The sequence below is a fragment of the Pleurodeles waltl genome, chromosome 5 (genome assembly GCF_031143425.1).
Source record: "Pleurodeles waltl isolate 20211129_DDA chromosome 5, aPleWal1.hap1.20221129, whole genome shotgun sequence".
NCBI lineage: Eukaryota > Metazoa > Chordata > Amphibia > Caudata > Salamandridae > Pleurodeles > Pleurodeles waltl.
In genome coordinates, this window is record NC_090444.1 from 1763584017 (window position 1) to 1763599686 (window position 15670).

General features: G+C 40.3%; 1 protein-coding gene across 2 annotated transcripts in view; it reads left to right on the forward strand.

Annotated features, from left to right (window-relative positions):
* The window catches only part of RP1L1 (RP1 like 1), a 400448-nt gene extending 385149 nt beyond the window's left edge, over positions 1–15299 (forward strand). For both annotated transcript variants that reach the window (XM_069236168.1, XM_069236166.1), the window contains one exon: positions 8270–15299. In XM_069236168.1, coding sequence (XP_069092269.1) covers positions 8270–14622 — 6353 coding nt within the window. In that variant the 3' untranslated portion in view covers positions 14623–15299. The remainder of the gene's footprint in view (positions 1–8269) is intronic.
* Positions 15300–15670: the final 371 nt, after the last annotated feature.

Sequence of the window (15670 nt, forward strand, 5' to 3'; positions counted from 1 at the left end):
GTAAAAGAAAACACAAGTTTTTCCGCTCTGGAAGAACCTGGTTCTTTAACAGAGATATTAATATGTGAATTTGTTCATTCTCCCCAGTTGACTCTGCCCATATGTCCTCATATAAAGGAAATGGTTCTTTGTGATGGAAGGGTGTGGACAAGATTGTTCTTCCAAAGTTTATGCAGAGGTTATATGCATTGAATTAAATTAAGAAACCAGTGGATTCTTTGGTTGGACATTTAGTGGGGAAAACCTCAATGACTAAAGAGGTGCTTTTAAAGAACGGGTGAGAAAATAGCTTGTTTGCTGACAGAAGCCTATTCTGGATTCCAGTTGGCACTGGAACCTCTCAGTCTCTCATATCAGATTTCAAAAAGCTTTCCATGACTACGAAGAAAAGAGCAGAAAGCTGTTTGCTTCTGGAAGGATGGAAAGGTAGACTGAGAACATTTCTGACATTTGCTTTGACATTGTCAAAGCATCTTCCTGGGCTGGTTGAGGTTTGGTGGCTGCTAGATGCAATCTATACCTCAGGGGTCAGCATAGGACTCTTTCTTGGGGATTTTTGTTGTACCCAAAATATCAGGAGGGTACAGAATGGTAATCAACCTCAGACAATTGAACCAATGGGTAGAGGTGATTCACTTCAAAATGGGGAATTTGCAAAAAATGATCCTTCTAATCTCAACAGGAGACTTTATGAACACATTGGATTTGAGAGAGCATATTTTCACATTCCAATCCTGTAAGCGCATAAGAAATACTTCATAATTGTGTTCAAGGTAAACATTTTGAGTTTCAGTTGCTCCCCTTTGGACTGAAATACGCTTTCAGGGTGTTTACGAAAGTGATAGCATCCGTAGTAACACAATTGCATTTTCAGGGTTGGTCCTTATTACCACACCTGGATGACTATCTACTCAATAGTTCTGAAGGTGGAGGAAGGGCTACCGGACTTTTGCAACTGTCTGAAGACTCAGGGGTTTCTTCTGAATGGATCACTGACACAATATTGTGGTAAACAAAAAGACAAAAATATTGTAATAAATACTGTTTATCACAATATTGTGCTCCTATACTTATTATGGTAAATACAAAAGTATTCGATAAAAAAGCTATTGTTGACACTAATATCATCCAAACATAGACAGAAATATACATCTTATTATGTAGAAACTAAAGTAGTAAATATTCAATATGTTAATATATAAATTTAATATAATATAAATGAAATGTATTCCACTAATATTTAATACTATAAATAAATATATACGTATGTAAACACACAATATATTTTTTATTTGTGAATATATGTATATAAATATATAGTGTAACATAATAACACTGTCATTTCTTTTTCTTTTTTTAAATATTCTAATATGAAAATATATTTTGTAATACTAAATTGAAAAATGTATATTATAATGTAAAATAAATATTTTTATATTATATTATAAATAAATATGTATTTATTTATATATTTTCACACATACATATTATACATACACAGACAATACAACCATAAAAATATAACCAATTGTATAAGAAAAATATACTAAATAATGTAGACAGTAAATAAAATATTAAAAATTGCAAAATCCAAAAAACACACTTACAAAAAATACTATAAACATTAAAATAAAATTAAAAATAACAAATAATATACAATATTAAAAAAACAAAAAAAATATTACTATACAATTTATTTAACTAATATTTCTGAAAACTATTGGAACATTACATTTAATATTCCGACTCGAGTTTCTGCAACATTAGGGAAAGCAATGCACTTCGGAGAGGTAAGGTTTACTATTCCCACTCCAGTATTTGCAGTAGTAGGGAAAGTGTTGGACTTCGAAGGGTAAGATTTACTATTCCCACTCCAGCCTGTGCAACAGTAAGGAAAGGGGTGGACATCGGAGGGGTAAGATTTACTATTCCCACTCCAGGCTGTGCAACAGTAGGGAAAGTGGTGGACCTCAGAGGGGTACAATGTACTATTCCAATATTTGTAACAGTAGGAAAAAATTCAGACTTCAAAGGGATTCAGTTTACTATTGTTACTCCAGTCTGTGCAACAGTAGGAAAAGCATTGGACTTCCGATGGATTAAATATATTATTCCACACTCCAGTCTGTGCAACAGTAGGGAAAGTGTTGGACTTTGGAAGGATTACATTTACTGTTCCCACTCCAGTCTGTGCAACAGTAGGGAAAGTGTTGGACTCCGGAAGGGTTAAATTTACTATTCGGCTCCAGTCTGTGCAACAGTAGGGAAAGTGTTAGATTTCGGATTGGTAATATTTACTACTCCCCCTCCAGCCTGTGCAGCAGTAAGGAAAACTTTGTAGGGGTTCAATCAATCAATCCAAAAAATGTGTAGAGCGCGCTACTCACCCGTGAGGGTCTCAAGGCGCTGGGCGGGGGGAAACAGGGGGCAGGGGGTTAAATTTACTATTCTCACTTCAGTGTGTGCAACAGTAGGTAAGGTATTTCACTTCAAACACATAAAATATCTGAATAACCATATTAATTTACAACAAATATAAAACTCCTAATAGGAACATTATTAACTAACCAAAAAATATATACATATAAAAACAAAAATAAAACAATTTGCATGATTATTAAACAATTTAACAAGTATTTATCAATTAAAAATAATTGTTATTTGTTTTCTACTCGATATTTTAACTTCCCAGACTATACCCCCACAAACTTAACAGCCCGCACTTAAAATGTAACTAACATAAATAAGTATAACACAATTAACATAATTAATAATCAAATACATACTTATTATGAATTGACAATTATTTGTTAATTAATAATTATTATTTAACTTCCCATTGTATGCCCCAGAAGCCGGGCACTTATATATAACTCAAAAAATTTATTTATTTCAGTTTACATAATTGATAATCAAATAATTAAGAATAAATTAATAACTGTTAATTATTACTTAATTAACTTCCCACCCTACACCTCTACAAACGTATCAGCCCGCACCTAACATATAACTTAAACATTAGAAGTGTTATAGAATTTACATTAATCAATTAAATAATTAATACTAAATGGTTAATTGTTACATAATTAACTTGTCACTGTATACCCCGAGAAACCCAGCAGCCCGGACCTAATATACAACTTAAAAAATATAATTATTACACAATTTTCATAATGATTACTCAATTACATAATGGATAATACATGAATAATTAATAGTTAATTATTACTTAGTTAACTTCCCACCCTATGCCTTTACAAACCTAGCAGCCCATACCTAATATGTAGCTTGAAAATATAATTATTACACAATTTACATTATTATTAATCAATGAAATAATAATTATTAAATATGTGTTAATTCACTGTATTCAATTAACTTCTCACCCTACACCCTTGCAAAACTAGCAAGCCGCTGCAACACTATAAATAACTACCAGCAGTTAAGTTAAAAATTATAAATCACTTAAAATTACAAATTATAATTAAAAATATTATTAGCTATGATACAAACAGTAACACATAAAATTAAAATATTAACTAAAAACATAAAGGTAATTAAGAAACAAGATTTTTTACAACTATATTATTAAAAACAATATTACCAACAATATCCTTGACAACATTATTACTTTCCTAAAAAAATCTATATTTTTGAGAAAGATATTTCTGCACCTCAATATTTTTGTATCACAATATTTTGTCTGATATTTCTGTAACTCGATATTTAAAACTCAATATTTTGTCCTCATACCTTCTGAATAAATCAAAGTGTCGGATAATGCCATCTAAACAGGACATTTACCAGAGCAGGAGTAAGGACAGAGTTGAATCTAGTCCTTTTGCCAGCATTTCCAGCAGTCAAGATACTTCAGGTAATGGAGACATTGTTTGGGATGTCTCATGCTCTGTAAGGTTCTGACTGAAGATCCAGAGACACATGGGGCCTCATTACGAGTGTGACGGTCAGGACTGCCGCTGTTGCAGCGGTCTGACTGCCACATTAAAACCCTGGCGGTCAGACTGCTAGGGAACCGCCAGGATCCATGATCCTGGCGGCATGGCGGTATTGGAGATCATAATCCGCAGGGCAGCGCTGCATGCTGCGCTGCGGATTACGACCTTGTTCTCTGCCAGCCTTTTCATGGCGGTAGCACCGCCATGAAACGGCTGGCGGAGAACAGGTGCAGGGGGCCACAGGAGGGCCCCTGCAATTGGCATGGGCAGTACTGGGGCCCACTTCCCAGCACTGTTGCAATGTTCAATGTCTGCTTTGCAGACAGTGAATATTGCAAGGGTGCCGGTGCACGCTACAGCATTGCCACCGGCTCAATTACGAGCTGGAGACAATGCTGTAGCCTCTTTCCGCTATGCTGGCAGGCGGAAACTGAGGTTTCTGCCCACCCACCTAGCAGCAAACTCTTAATGACTCCGGCAGGGTGGTTGCCACGAAGGCAGTGGCCACCCTGTCGGGAGTTTGGTGGAATGGCTTTCCCACCCGCCAAACTCTTAACTAGGCCCCATGGCCTCTTGTATTTTCATGGGACCATGGGTCCTTGGTGTATCTTTATCCCACGGTGAAGCATGTGAAAAATATTTGTAAACCCAGTTCCTAATTTACAAGACATTTATCCCAGTATCTCAGGCTGTCAGAATACTATGAGATGATGGATTGGTCCAGAAAATCTCAGCAGGGGGTTCCGCCATATCCAGATCCTCCGAATGTGATAACTATGGATGCCAGTCTTCTAGGATAAGGTGGGACACAGACTGGGGCAGGTTTGGGTCCCCAGTTTCTACCTTTTTGTCAGTGTGAACATTGTACAAGTTCCAATCTTTTGCTCCAGGTTTCAGATGGGTGATTCATGGGTGTAGATGTTCTTTCAGTAGACTTGCCTCCAACTCTTCTTCATGTCTTCCCCCTTTTTCCCTAATTCTGAACATTGTGTCCAGAATACAGTTGGGGAAAAGGGACTTAATTTTAGTGGTTCCGTTTTGGCCCATGAAGCCTTGGTTCCCCTGCCGAAGTCACTGGGGATTCTAGAACTGTGGAGAATTCCTCATTTTTCTCCTACTCCCTAGGGCCTGAGGGGACAAGGCTGGGCAAAATAGCTCAGTCATTCTAGAAGTTAAGAGGGGTGGGTAGCAGCAGAGAGGTCTCATCCAGAAGAAGTAACTCAGAACTCTAGGAAGGCTTCCACTCTTAAATCTTACACTACACACTGGAAATCTTTTTTAATCTTGATGTGATACTATATAACAATCCTTTTGGATGGATGTAATATTAAATTGGCTTTTTCAGCTACATGGGCGACTCCTCGCCCTTTTGTTCGTCATAATAGACTTTGTAGTTTGCATAAAAGTGACAAGAAATTTGGAACTGGAGTATTAAGCTCTGTAATGTGATGAATATATGGGGTTCATTAAACCTCTGGGTCTGTATTGAAATTTAGCATGATATCTATTATTGATGATGTTTATTTTCTTTAGTAATGGCTCGTATGTGCAACATAGAGGTGATGGCCTTGTTATTAACTGGAAATCTTGATTACCTGTAGGTCTGCGCCCATCCATCCCAGTCGTTACAGACCCCAAACCCACCATCCGCGTTGTGGCCTTCATCAGGACTTAGGGCCTGATTTCCATCCTGACGGAGGGGAGTACTCCCACAAATGTGATGGATAGCCCGTCCGCCGTATTATGATCCCATTATATCCTATGGGGATCATAATACGGCGGATGGGATATCCGTCACGTTTGTGACCAAGCATTCCATCCACCGAGATCTAAATCAGCCCTTAGTATGCAGTGAGGATGCTGGGAAGGTGAGCCTTCGTCTGCCACCCACTTGGGGGCGGGATTTATTTCTCACCATTTCCTGTTTCTTGTCTCATGTAGGTGGGGTCATCTCATTAGCCGCTTTGACAGGCTTTGGCTTTTATAGTCAGTAATGTAAACAGTGCAGTGAGAAGGGAAAAAAACATTTTCTGGTATTTGGTGGCAACTTTGTACTGTCCAGGCAGATATGTTTCAATTAACAATGTGAAAACCCAACTGACACAATCCACACACGTTCTAGAGCTTTCGATTAGCCATTTTCACGTTCCATATTTAAATGCTGCCGAGTGTTTCATTGGGAAATTTGGCCTTTGGCTGTGAAACGAGTTTAGTTCAAGAACGTTGTTAACATTGCACTGCACATTCGTTAATGGGAAGAGCAAAATGTGCAAATTACCGAATTTATGAAAGGGTAATAATTTACAAGTTGAAGTATACAGTGTCCCAGCGGAAGGGAAAGAACAATCATTGGCAAAGCCAGTAGGCCTCGCCTTGCTGCCCTTTGGCTTTGACAATGCTTTTTTCCAATGTTGTGCATCATCGGGAGAAACGGCGAAAAGCTTTATCCTAATGCCTTGTAGTTTTGGCAAAAAAGGCACGATGAAGCATGTCAATTCACTGCAGTGTACATATGTGATGACTTACGCACTAGCATGCGTCAGCGCAAATGGACATGCCAGCAGAATTGCCTGGCTGCTATTTGCTTTGCTTTCTTTATCAGTTGAAGATGGTGCATGCTGCTTGGATGGTGGACACATCTTGAATGTGTAAATAGAAAAAATTGACTCTTTTTTAGTGAAAAAAAACAACATAAAGGACTGCTGGGGTGGGAGAGTGCAACAGCAAGTGGGTGGGAGAAGAGAGAAAAGCAACCTATGAGAGAGAGCAACAGAGAGCAAGGTGGGACCCGGGGAAGAAGCACATAATGGAGAGAACATGGAGCATGTGTGCAGGGAGTTTGGCGGGGGAGAAGTTCACGAGAGAGTGAGAGAGCAACACAGAGCATGGTGGGACTGGGGGAAGAAGCTCATGAGAAAGAGAACATGTAGCACAGAGGGAGGGAGTAACACGTTAGGGAAGAGTGGGTGTTTGGAGGGGGAGCAGAAGCACACAAGTGAGATTTGTGGAAAACACAAGCAATAGACTATGCTCCACGAAAGGGACAAACACAAGATGAGAAAGACACTAAACAATCAAGCAAATGAGAGTGACAGCAAAGCCAACCAATGGTAAGAAGTGGGTGGGCTGGAAGCCCCCAGTAGGTCTTTTGCAAGCCGCCTAATAGGTGGGACCAAAAATAGCTGAGAGCTTAAAAAAGGAAAAATAAATTCACACTCAAAGATACAGTCTTGCAAGACTTTGGGACCATCATATTGGGGTCGGCCTCTCCATATCTGTGAAAAGAAAAACATTTAGGAGGTTATTTTAGGGTCCCTCTCGCACTTTGGAATCCATGGGTGACAAAGGATTGACTGTGACAAAATGTGATAATTAACTGTAGTTTTGAGATTCCGCCACAAAACGACAAATAATGTGGTGAGAGATAAATACTTCTCAGAAGCTCCCTCTAAGTATAGTTTAAAAAAGTAACAACAATATGTCTGTCCAGACAGCACAAGCTGCCTGTTGCTAGGCCTAGCAAGCCTGGGGGCGCATACATTAGAATTGCAATATGATGTAAAAAGAACACTAAGGCCCTCGTTACAATTGGTCTAGAGCTGTATCTCCATGGGAGGGGGGTGGTGGAGGAGGGGCGGACATTCATCTTGCCCAGTTTCTCTGAACCCAGACTCAATAGCTCTGCAAATACCAGACTCTGTAATCCCAGGCCCAGGGACACCACACACTGAGCCTTATGTGGTGCTGCAGGCAGGTTCTGTGCATGGCCTCCACCCACCCACTTCCTGTACAAAAGAGGGAGGAGCAAACGCTCCCCCCAGCTCTCCCTTCACCTGCTGTGTCTTACAGACTGCCACCCTCATCCCACACCTCGAAATAACCCCGCTATCCACTTATCAACTGCTCCAAATGGTAAATAGATGCAGTATTGGGCCTGCTATGGTCCCCTAAACAGAGATGAGATCATGAAATTGGTCCGTGATTCCCAGATCTATGTCGTATACCTTATTTTGGCAAATATAACTTGAACGCTCAGTATTTTGGTGCAAGTATCCCAGCTGGAATAGATAACTCTGACCCCTCAGTGCACGTACCAAAATATGGGGAACTCATAATGAGGACCTAAAAGGCATGAAGAACATACACAATTTAAAATGGAACAAAGCATATGTAATTTAATTGCATGAAATATTTATGGGAGCAGTCTATTTAGTTTTGTGATTTTCATATTTAAATTGCATGCTCAAATAAATTCTAATTTTTTTTCTCTTTTTCCTATTTTATTTCTCATGCCCAAAATGACGCCGTGCCAGTGAGCTTTGGACTGAAAGCCAAAAAAAGTGTCATCCACCCACGATCTGCTTCAAGTAACAGAACAAGATTTTCCCTGTCGTCTGAAAAGTCATATGGCAATGGGTTCAATATGTCACCCATAGACAGCAGGCATGCATCCTTCTCAAAGCCAAAGGAGAGGGACTCGTCCCATTCCCTGGTGAATGATGATATTGAGAAGAGAGTTCACGTGAATAAGGACGGTAGCTTGTCAGTGGAGATGAAAGTTCGCTTCCGCTTATTAAACGATGAGACTCTCCAGTGGTCCACGCAGATCAAAAAGTCCAGGGCGCACAACAAGCAGAATGGTGAGGAACTATGTGTGTATGAAGAAGAAGAAGATAGGATGGAATGCAGGGAGGCCACAAACCCAGGGATGCTTTCAGAGACTGACGAGTCCTTCTACCCATGCGACGCTGACTCGTACAGTTCCAAACACAATGAGGCAGATGATGAAGAACTATACTGCCACAACTGTGGTAAACAGTGCCAGGATTATGACATTTGGAAGAATCCAATGATTTCATCATGCGAAGGTGAGGCCTGCATGAGGAACGCATGGCAAGCTCGGTCCTCAGGCTCCAGTATTTCATCACACCGAAGAATGATGTGCAAGCAGAAGACCTCCATAGACAGCATCCGCACCACTTCCAGTGAGGAGTACACAGGACACTTTGTGCAGGAGTCATCGTGTTACTCTGAGGTTGTAGAGAATGGTGACTCTAGAGCGGGACACTGCGCTGTCAGTCACTGCAGAAGCCAAAGTGGTTTATCCACAGCCACTTCTAGTGTTGGACCAACACATAGCAAGGTTAGAGTACATGGAGATAGAAGCAGACAGGGCTCTTCAGCAAGTATAACTTCAAAACTAGTCTCGAACAAGAGTCTAGATGCTCAAGTCTCTGTTGAATTAACCCACCAAAAGTCTGATTCAGATAACAATGCTACCAGTTATGAGCAGGTGGAGCCATCTTCAGCCCATCAATCACAAAAAAGAAAAAACATAACCAACCATGACAGACAAGACAGCAATATGTCTGAGTCATCTCAAAGTTCTCAAAACAATAATAGAAACATTTGTAAACATTATGGTGCTCATTCCAAAAGTCACTCTTCTATCCACAGCCTTGATAAAACAGGTATGGAGACCCCAAGGTCAGCAAACAGGCTCGGCAGTGCAGAAAGAGGTTGTTCTGATTACAACAAGCACTGCAGAATCAAAACAGAAAGGTCGTCCATGTCTGTCCACTATTACAATGACATCAACAAGGCTGGAGATGGGGAGGAAAAGGGAAGCAGTAAAAGCATAATTACCTCAGTATCAGCAAGAACACTGCAGAGCAAAGCTAAGCAGTGGTCCTTAGAGAGACCCACCAATGCAAAGGATACAGACGTGCAGAAGAATGAGGGTGACAAAATATGCCCAGATGAATATTCTGAAGTACTTCAGAGACCATTGTGTCAGAACCAAAAACCACCTCCTGAATCAAACCAAAGGCTATCTCCTGATTCAAATAAGCAAGTATGTGAAAATAAAACATTTTCCAATTCTAGCTCACAACATTCAGAGGTAGAGGATGTGAGCAAAGCATCCTCACCTAACTTTAACATGGGCAACTGGAGTCCACAAAGTGAGAGTTCAAATAGTAAGCAACCTGGAAACAAAACCAACTTTTCATCTGGTTCAAATCTGTTTGTGTCAAACTTGAATGGTGGTGAAGACAACACAGATGTCAGTTTTGGATCCCTGGTGTCCAAGCTTTCCCATGAATCATTCTCTTCTAGCTCGAAATATAATTGTGTCAGCAATCCAGGTGTTGATAGGCTTGAAAGCACCAGCTCTGGGGTGTCTTCAAACTCTGAAATGAAGAATGAGGTTGTGAATGGAGATAGCATGAGTGAAGATACTTTGTCGAAATCCAGCATCGCCAACGCTTCAGATCAGAGAAAGGAAAAAAAGTTGTCCAGAGGGTGTGATGCTAAAAATTGTAAAAGAGGCTCTGGATCTGAGACTGCCTGCTCAACCAATTCACACTGCCCATCTCCACCAAAAGGAAAACCAAGTGGCAACAAACCAAGGCATTCAAAATTAAAGCTTTCTTCTTCTAGCAGCATAGACTTGGGGTCAGCACAGAACGCGGAAGACAGAAGAGAAACCCTTGAAAGCTCTATACCATCTACTTCGGCATCTAAGCCAATCATCTCAAAAGAGAAACCCCGAAGTGACCAAAACACAGCAACAACTGAAAAGGACGATATCAGCATTGATCAAGATGTGATCCGTAGCAGACGAAAAAGTAGTACAAGTTATTTTGAAAAGAAGGGTAATTTAGAGGTGGAGGACACTAGTGCTTTGATAGTAGAAGGCAGTGGGATGACACCTTCTGCACTTCCAAATATCACTTCAGAAGAAGTTGTTCATGAGTGGTTGAAAAACATCCCAGCAGAAACAATTGTTGTTGAATATGAGGCAGAGCAGCAACACATTGAAAAAACAGCCACCAAAACATTGAAAAATAGTCAAATAACTGTGTCAACAGAGGGAATACTTGGTGAAGAGGCTGAAAATAAAAACAGTGAGTTCATGAAAGAGACATTAAGCTTCGGAACCTCTGCAACTGATGCTGACACAGTGAAAACAGAAACAGTTAGAACTCAGGAAAATCATAGCAACGTTATGCTGGAAGGAGTGAAAAGGAACCAGGATGAGGCCAGTCTTACAGAATTTCCTACATGTAGAAATAGCAATGGAAAAGATTTGCCAAGCACTGTCCATGCTTCTGTACAGATAATGAAGGCATTGTTGAGGCCATCCACTGTACCAACAATTGACAGGTCACATAGTTTGCCTGAAGTATCACCTACTATAGGTAGAAAACTCAGTAACTCAGCCAAAGTTCTGATCAAATGTCTTGCTGGTCTTAAACTTCTTGATGAAGAGACAGAAGACCCCATTGGCAAGTCAGCAGGCCTGTGCAGCTCCCGATACATAGACCTAGTGAATATTTTCCAGGCACTCTGGGTAGATGGTTCCATTGATGTAGATGAGCAAAAACTAGATAGACGAACAAAGGAAAAGCCTAGTGTGTCCAGAGAATCACATCAGAACTGCTCACGAGATGCTGAGCCAACACCTGCGTCCTCTTCTGGAGTGGATGTCAACAGTGGGTCTGGAGGATCTGGCGATGGTAGTGTGTCTGGTACTGGAGATAACACAGTAACATCCGAGAAAACAGGTGAATGTAAAATGTTTTTTCTAGCCCCTAGTGTAGAGAATATGTTTACAACTCAGATGGAGCCTGTGTCAACTACCTTTGAGGCTCTTGGTGATAAAGAGCAGTGTGAGAGACCTTCATCTTCTTCCTCAATGGATAGTGAAAATGAAGAAAACCAATCTGTGGAAAACCGTTTCAGGGCTACATCACCAAACACTGAAGCAAATAAAATCCTCCAAAGTACGGAACAGTGCAGAGACTGTAATATAGATGCTAATGAGGTAGATGAATACATGAAAACAAGCAACCTGAAAGAGAGAAATATTGATCTTGATGAAGGAATTATTGAAAAAGACATCCCTTCTCCATTGGATGAAGAAGAGACTGTAGATTGTGAAAAAGAAGAACCAGTGTCTAAGGCCAAAAGTGGTGACAGCACTGTTGATCCTGTAAAACCTGGCAGCAGTGATGAGAAAGAATTTGATCCAAATGCACTGAGGTCACAGGGCACTACAGAGGCCAATTCTCAGAGTGACTGTGACTCTACAGTGTACTTCATTTCAGAATCTAATGAGAAAAATGAATCCTTTGTGAACAAGCAATCATTTGTCACTGACCCTGTGTGGGTACTAAAATTGTTAAAGAAAATTGAGAAAGAATTCATAACTCATTATGTTGATGCCATGAATGAATTCAAAATAAGATGGAACCTTGAGGACAATGAGAGCCTTGATGGAATGATTGCAGAGCTTAAAAGTGAGGTTGAAAAGAGAATCCAGAAAAGTGTTGAAATCGAAGTAGCCAAAATTCAAAGCAGAGCCGGGAATAAAGCCCCCAGACCCCCCAACGAAACATCCAAGAAGAGGCCTGCACAGCAAGTAGAGCAAAGGAGAAAGCGCTTGCAAACTATGCGCAAGAAATCTGCATTCAATGAGCTGATTATGGGACAAAACAAACAAGCAGTATCAAATGACATTTCTTTGGAAACTGATGAAGAAGATCTTACTTTCAGTGCATCAATGGCAGATGAGATAAGTGCGGATGATGAATACTGTCCATGTGAAACCTGCATACGGAAAAAGCTGGCTATGAGACCGCTTAAAGGCAATACAGTATCAGCCAGTGCTCCGATTGTTCGAGCATTTGACTTGCGAGAAATTCTGCGGATGAAAAAAGAGCACAATGAAACAAACCCAGCTTGTCCATGCAGTTCAGGAAAAGAGGTTCAAGAGAGCTCAGTAATCCAAAACGAACTTTTAGATGACACTGTGGTGGAACCTAATCCAGCTTTTTCAGTGACTTTGAGTAGCTCTGGAGACAACAAGAATATAACACAAGGGTCTTCTAAACAAGAGAATAATGATAACTCAGAACAAGATGGAACTAGTGAGCATGAAATTGAGAGGGCTTGTAACCTAAAAGAGGGTGGGAATAATGTTTGTTGCTCACACCTTAAAAACACAAAAGAGGATCAGGATAAACAGGAAGAAGAAAACACATTGATGGAAAACCACAAAGCTGAGGGAAACAATTCTGAACATGAAAGTATTTATGAACTTATTGATAATGCAGAGGCTGTGGATGAGTTCAACAAAGGTATGGATAATCCAAACACTCCTGACAATATTACAGATGAAGAGGTTCTAGAAGGTAGTGACTATACTGGCTCTCGTGTAGTTGATTATAGAGAAGAGAAAGAAAACAGCACAGGTGAACCAGGAGCATTAGGTGATGGATATTCAGAACTGTCTACAATAGAAGAGAGACACGAGGATGAAGAGATAGTGGAAAGTGAAGAGACAACACATCAAATTGAGAAGTGTGACTCAGAATCAGAGTATAACAGTGATGCTGACCATAACAAACGTGAAACAGCTGAACCTTTAGATGATGACCTGCTTGAAGATGACAGCAATAAGGAAAAAGCGATCTTAATAGAAACAGCTACTGTTGCTTTGGAGTGTTCCTCAATCAGTGACATGCATAATCCTGTTGACGGTAGGCAGGATGAAACAGATGGGGTTTCAGCAGATGATATGGATAGGGATAACACACATGAAATAGATGATGAACCAGTGCAGGAAAATGAAGATGGTGATGCCGAGGATGTAATTGAAGATCCAGCAAAGGACATGGAAACAGCTAGAAATTCTTCAGAAGAAGTGAACAGACATACAGTAGAAGACCTCAGTGATACTCTAGCATGGGATGTAGATGGAGTTCCAAAAGAGACAGAAGATAGTGATCTAGGAGAGGAAACTGATGATGATCCAGCTGCGGATGAGACTGGAGCAGAAGAAAAAGATGGATGTTTAGCAGAGGAGGCTGATGATGATCCCACTGGGGATACTGGTGGATGTTTGGTACAGAAAGTAGATCAAGAGCCAGTGGAAGAGAACAATGGCCCAGCAAAATGTGTTGATGCACATCTAGCAGAAGAAAATAATATTGGTGTAGTGGAAGAAACTGATGACGTTCCAGAGGAGGACATTGCTGAAAGTACCCCACAGGAAGAACATTGTGATCTAGCAATTGAAACTGCTGCTGATCCATTAGAGGATCTGGATGGAGGTTCGACAGAGGAAAAATATGAAGATCCAGCAAAAGAATATAATGCATGCCCTGCAAAGGACAAGGATGAAGGTCCAGCTGAGGAGGACATTGGGGATGAGGAAGAGGCAATTTGTGGAAGGCGCATAGAACATATCACTGAAATAGGAGAAGAAATAGATGAAATTCCATTAATCCAAAATAATGGGGGTATGCCAGAAGATGATAATGGAGATATATTAGAGGACATAGGTGAAAGTTCAACAGAGAATATGAACAGGGATACAGAAGAAGAACTGGATAGCAGGCCAGCAGATGAAATGAATATAGGTCCAGCCTCTAATGGACTGAGCGAGGACCTGGAGAATGGAAATGGCAAAGGTGGCCATGGTGACTCTGACAGCTCGGGCAGTAAACCTGCACAAATGTACCCTGACAGCTCCTCGGATGAGGAGGATAGAGGCTCAGCATGTGTCAGTCCTGTCTCTGCAAGCAATAGACCCCCTTCTCTAAAGAAGGCTAACAAACCTAATGATCAGAGCATTGAGCTAGATGATTTGGATTTCTAGAACTCTTAAATAAAGAATGCCATAATGACATTCACTTGACATAGAACAATATTATAATGCGTAATGTATAATAATGCAACTCAAGGTATTTTGTCTATAAGATAGAGACTGGACTGATTTTTGTGAATATTGAGTCATTGAAATAAAGAATATAAGAACACGTTCATTCTTATCACTGGGAGCGCTGGTAACTCTAACAAAGCTGGATGAACCATAAAAACAGATTTTCATGTATAAAGTTTTCACTGTAAAGCACTATGTAGATTCTCAGATATGAGAAACCAGGTTCCTCCTGAAGGTTGTTAAGGAGGTTTGTTAGCTGAGGTTAAGGGTGGGCATGGAAATGTGTTGGAAGGTTAGGGTGTATTGCTAGCTGAGGTTAAGAGTGGTAATTGAGTATATATCGCTGTGGTTAAAAATGGTGGCAGCTTTTGTTTGCTGCAGTTTAGGGTGGTTAAGGAGTTTTGCTGGCTGTAGTTAGAACGACAGAACAAGGCTAAGAGTCAGAATCACAACTGTTTAGCTAACAGAAATCTAGACATCATAGATGTCCTTGTACAATGTCCAAGTATTTGTGAATTTACAAACCTCTCTAAGGGTAAGAGTTAAATCTAAGCATGTTATAGCTATCCATGCAGACTCCTCTACTAAGCTTAAACCAGCACCGAGTGGGGAATCAACATTTTATTTATTTACTTGTGTATGTATTTATGTATGTATGTATGTATTTATGTATGTATGTATGTGTTTATTTACGTATTTATTTATTGATAGTATTTATGTAGTGAAGACCTAGCCACAAGGGTTTGAAGAGGCAGGTTTTTATGTTTTTGAGGACGAGCAGGAGACTCGGGTTTGGTCTATTGTGGCCAGGGATGGAAGTTCTCAGCCTGAGCGCGAGGCAGGAGAAAGCAAGTTTGGAAGTTTTGATCTTTTGAATGCTGGGATTTCCAGAATTAGCCTGCTCCTGATGTTTTGGTCATCTCTTCTGAGATTAAGTTTACTGTTCAAGTATATGGTTGGGCGTTATATAACTCTTTAAGATTTA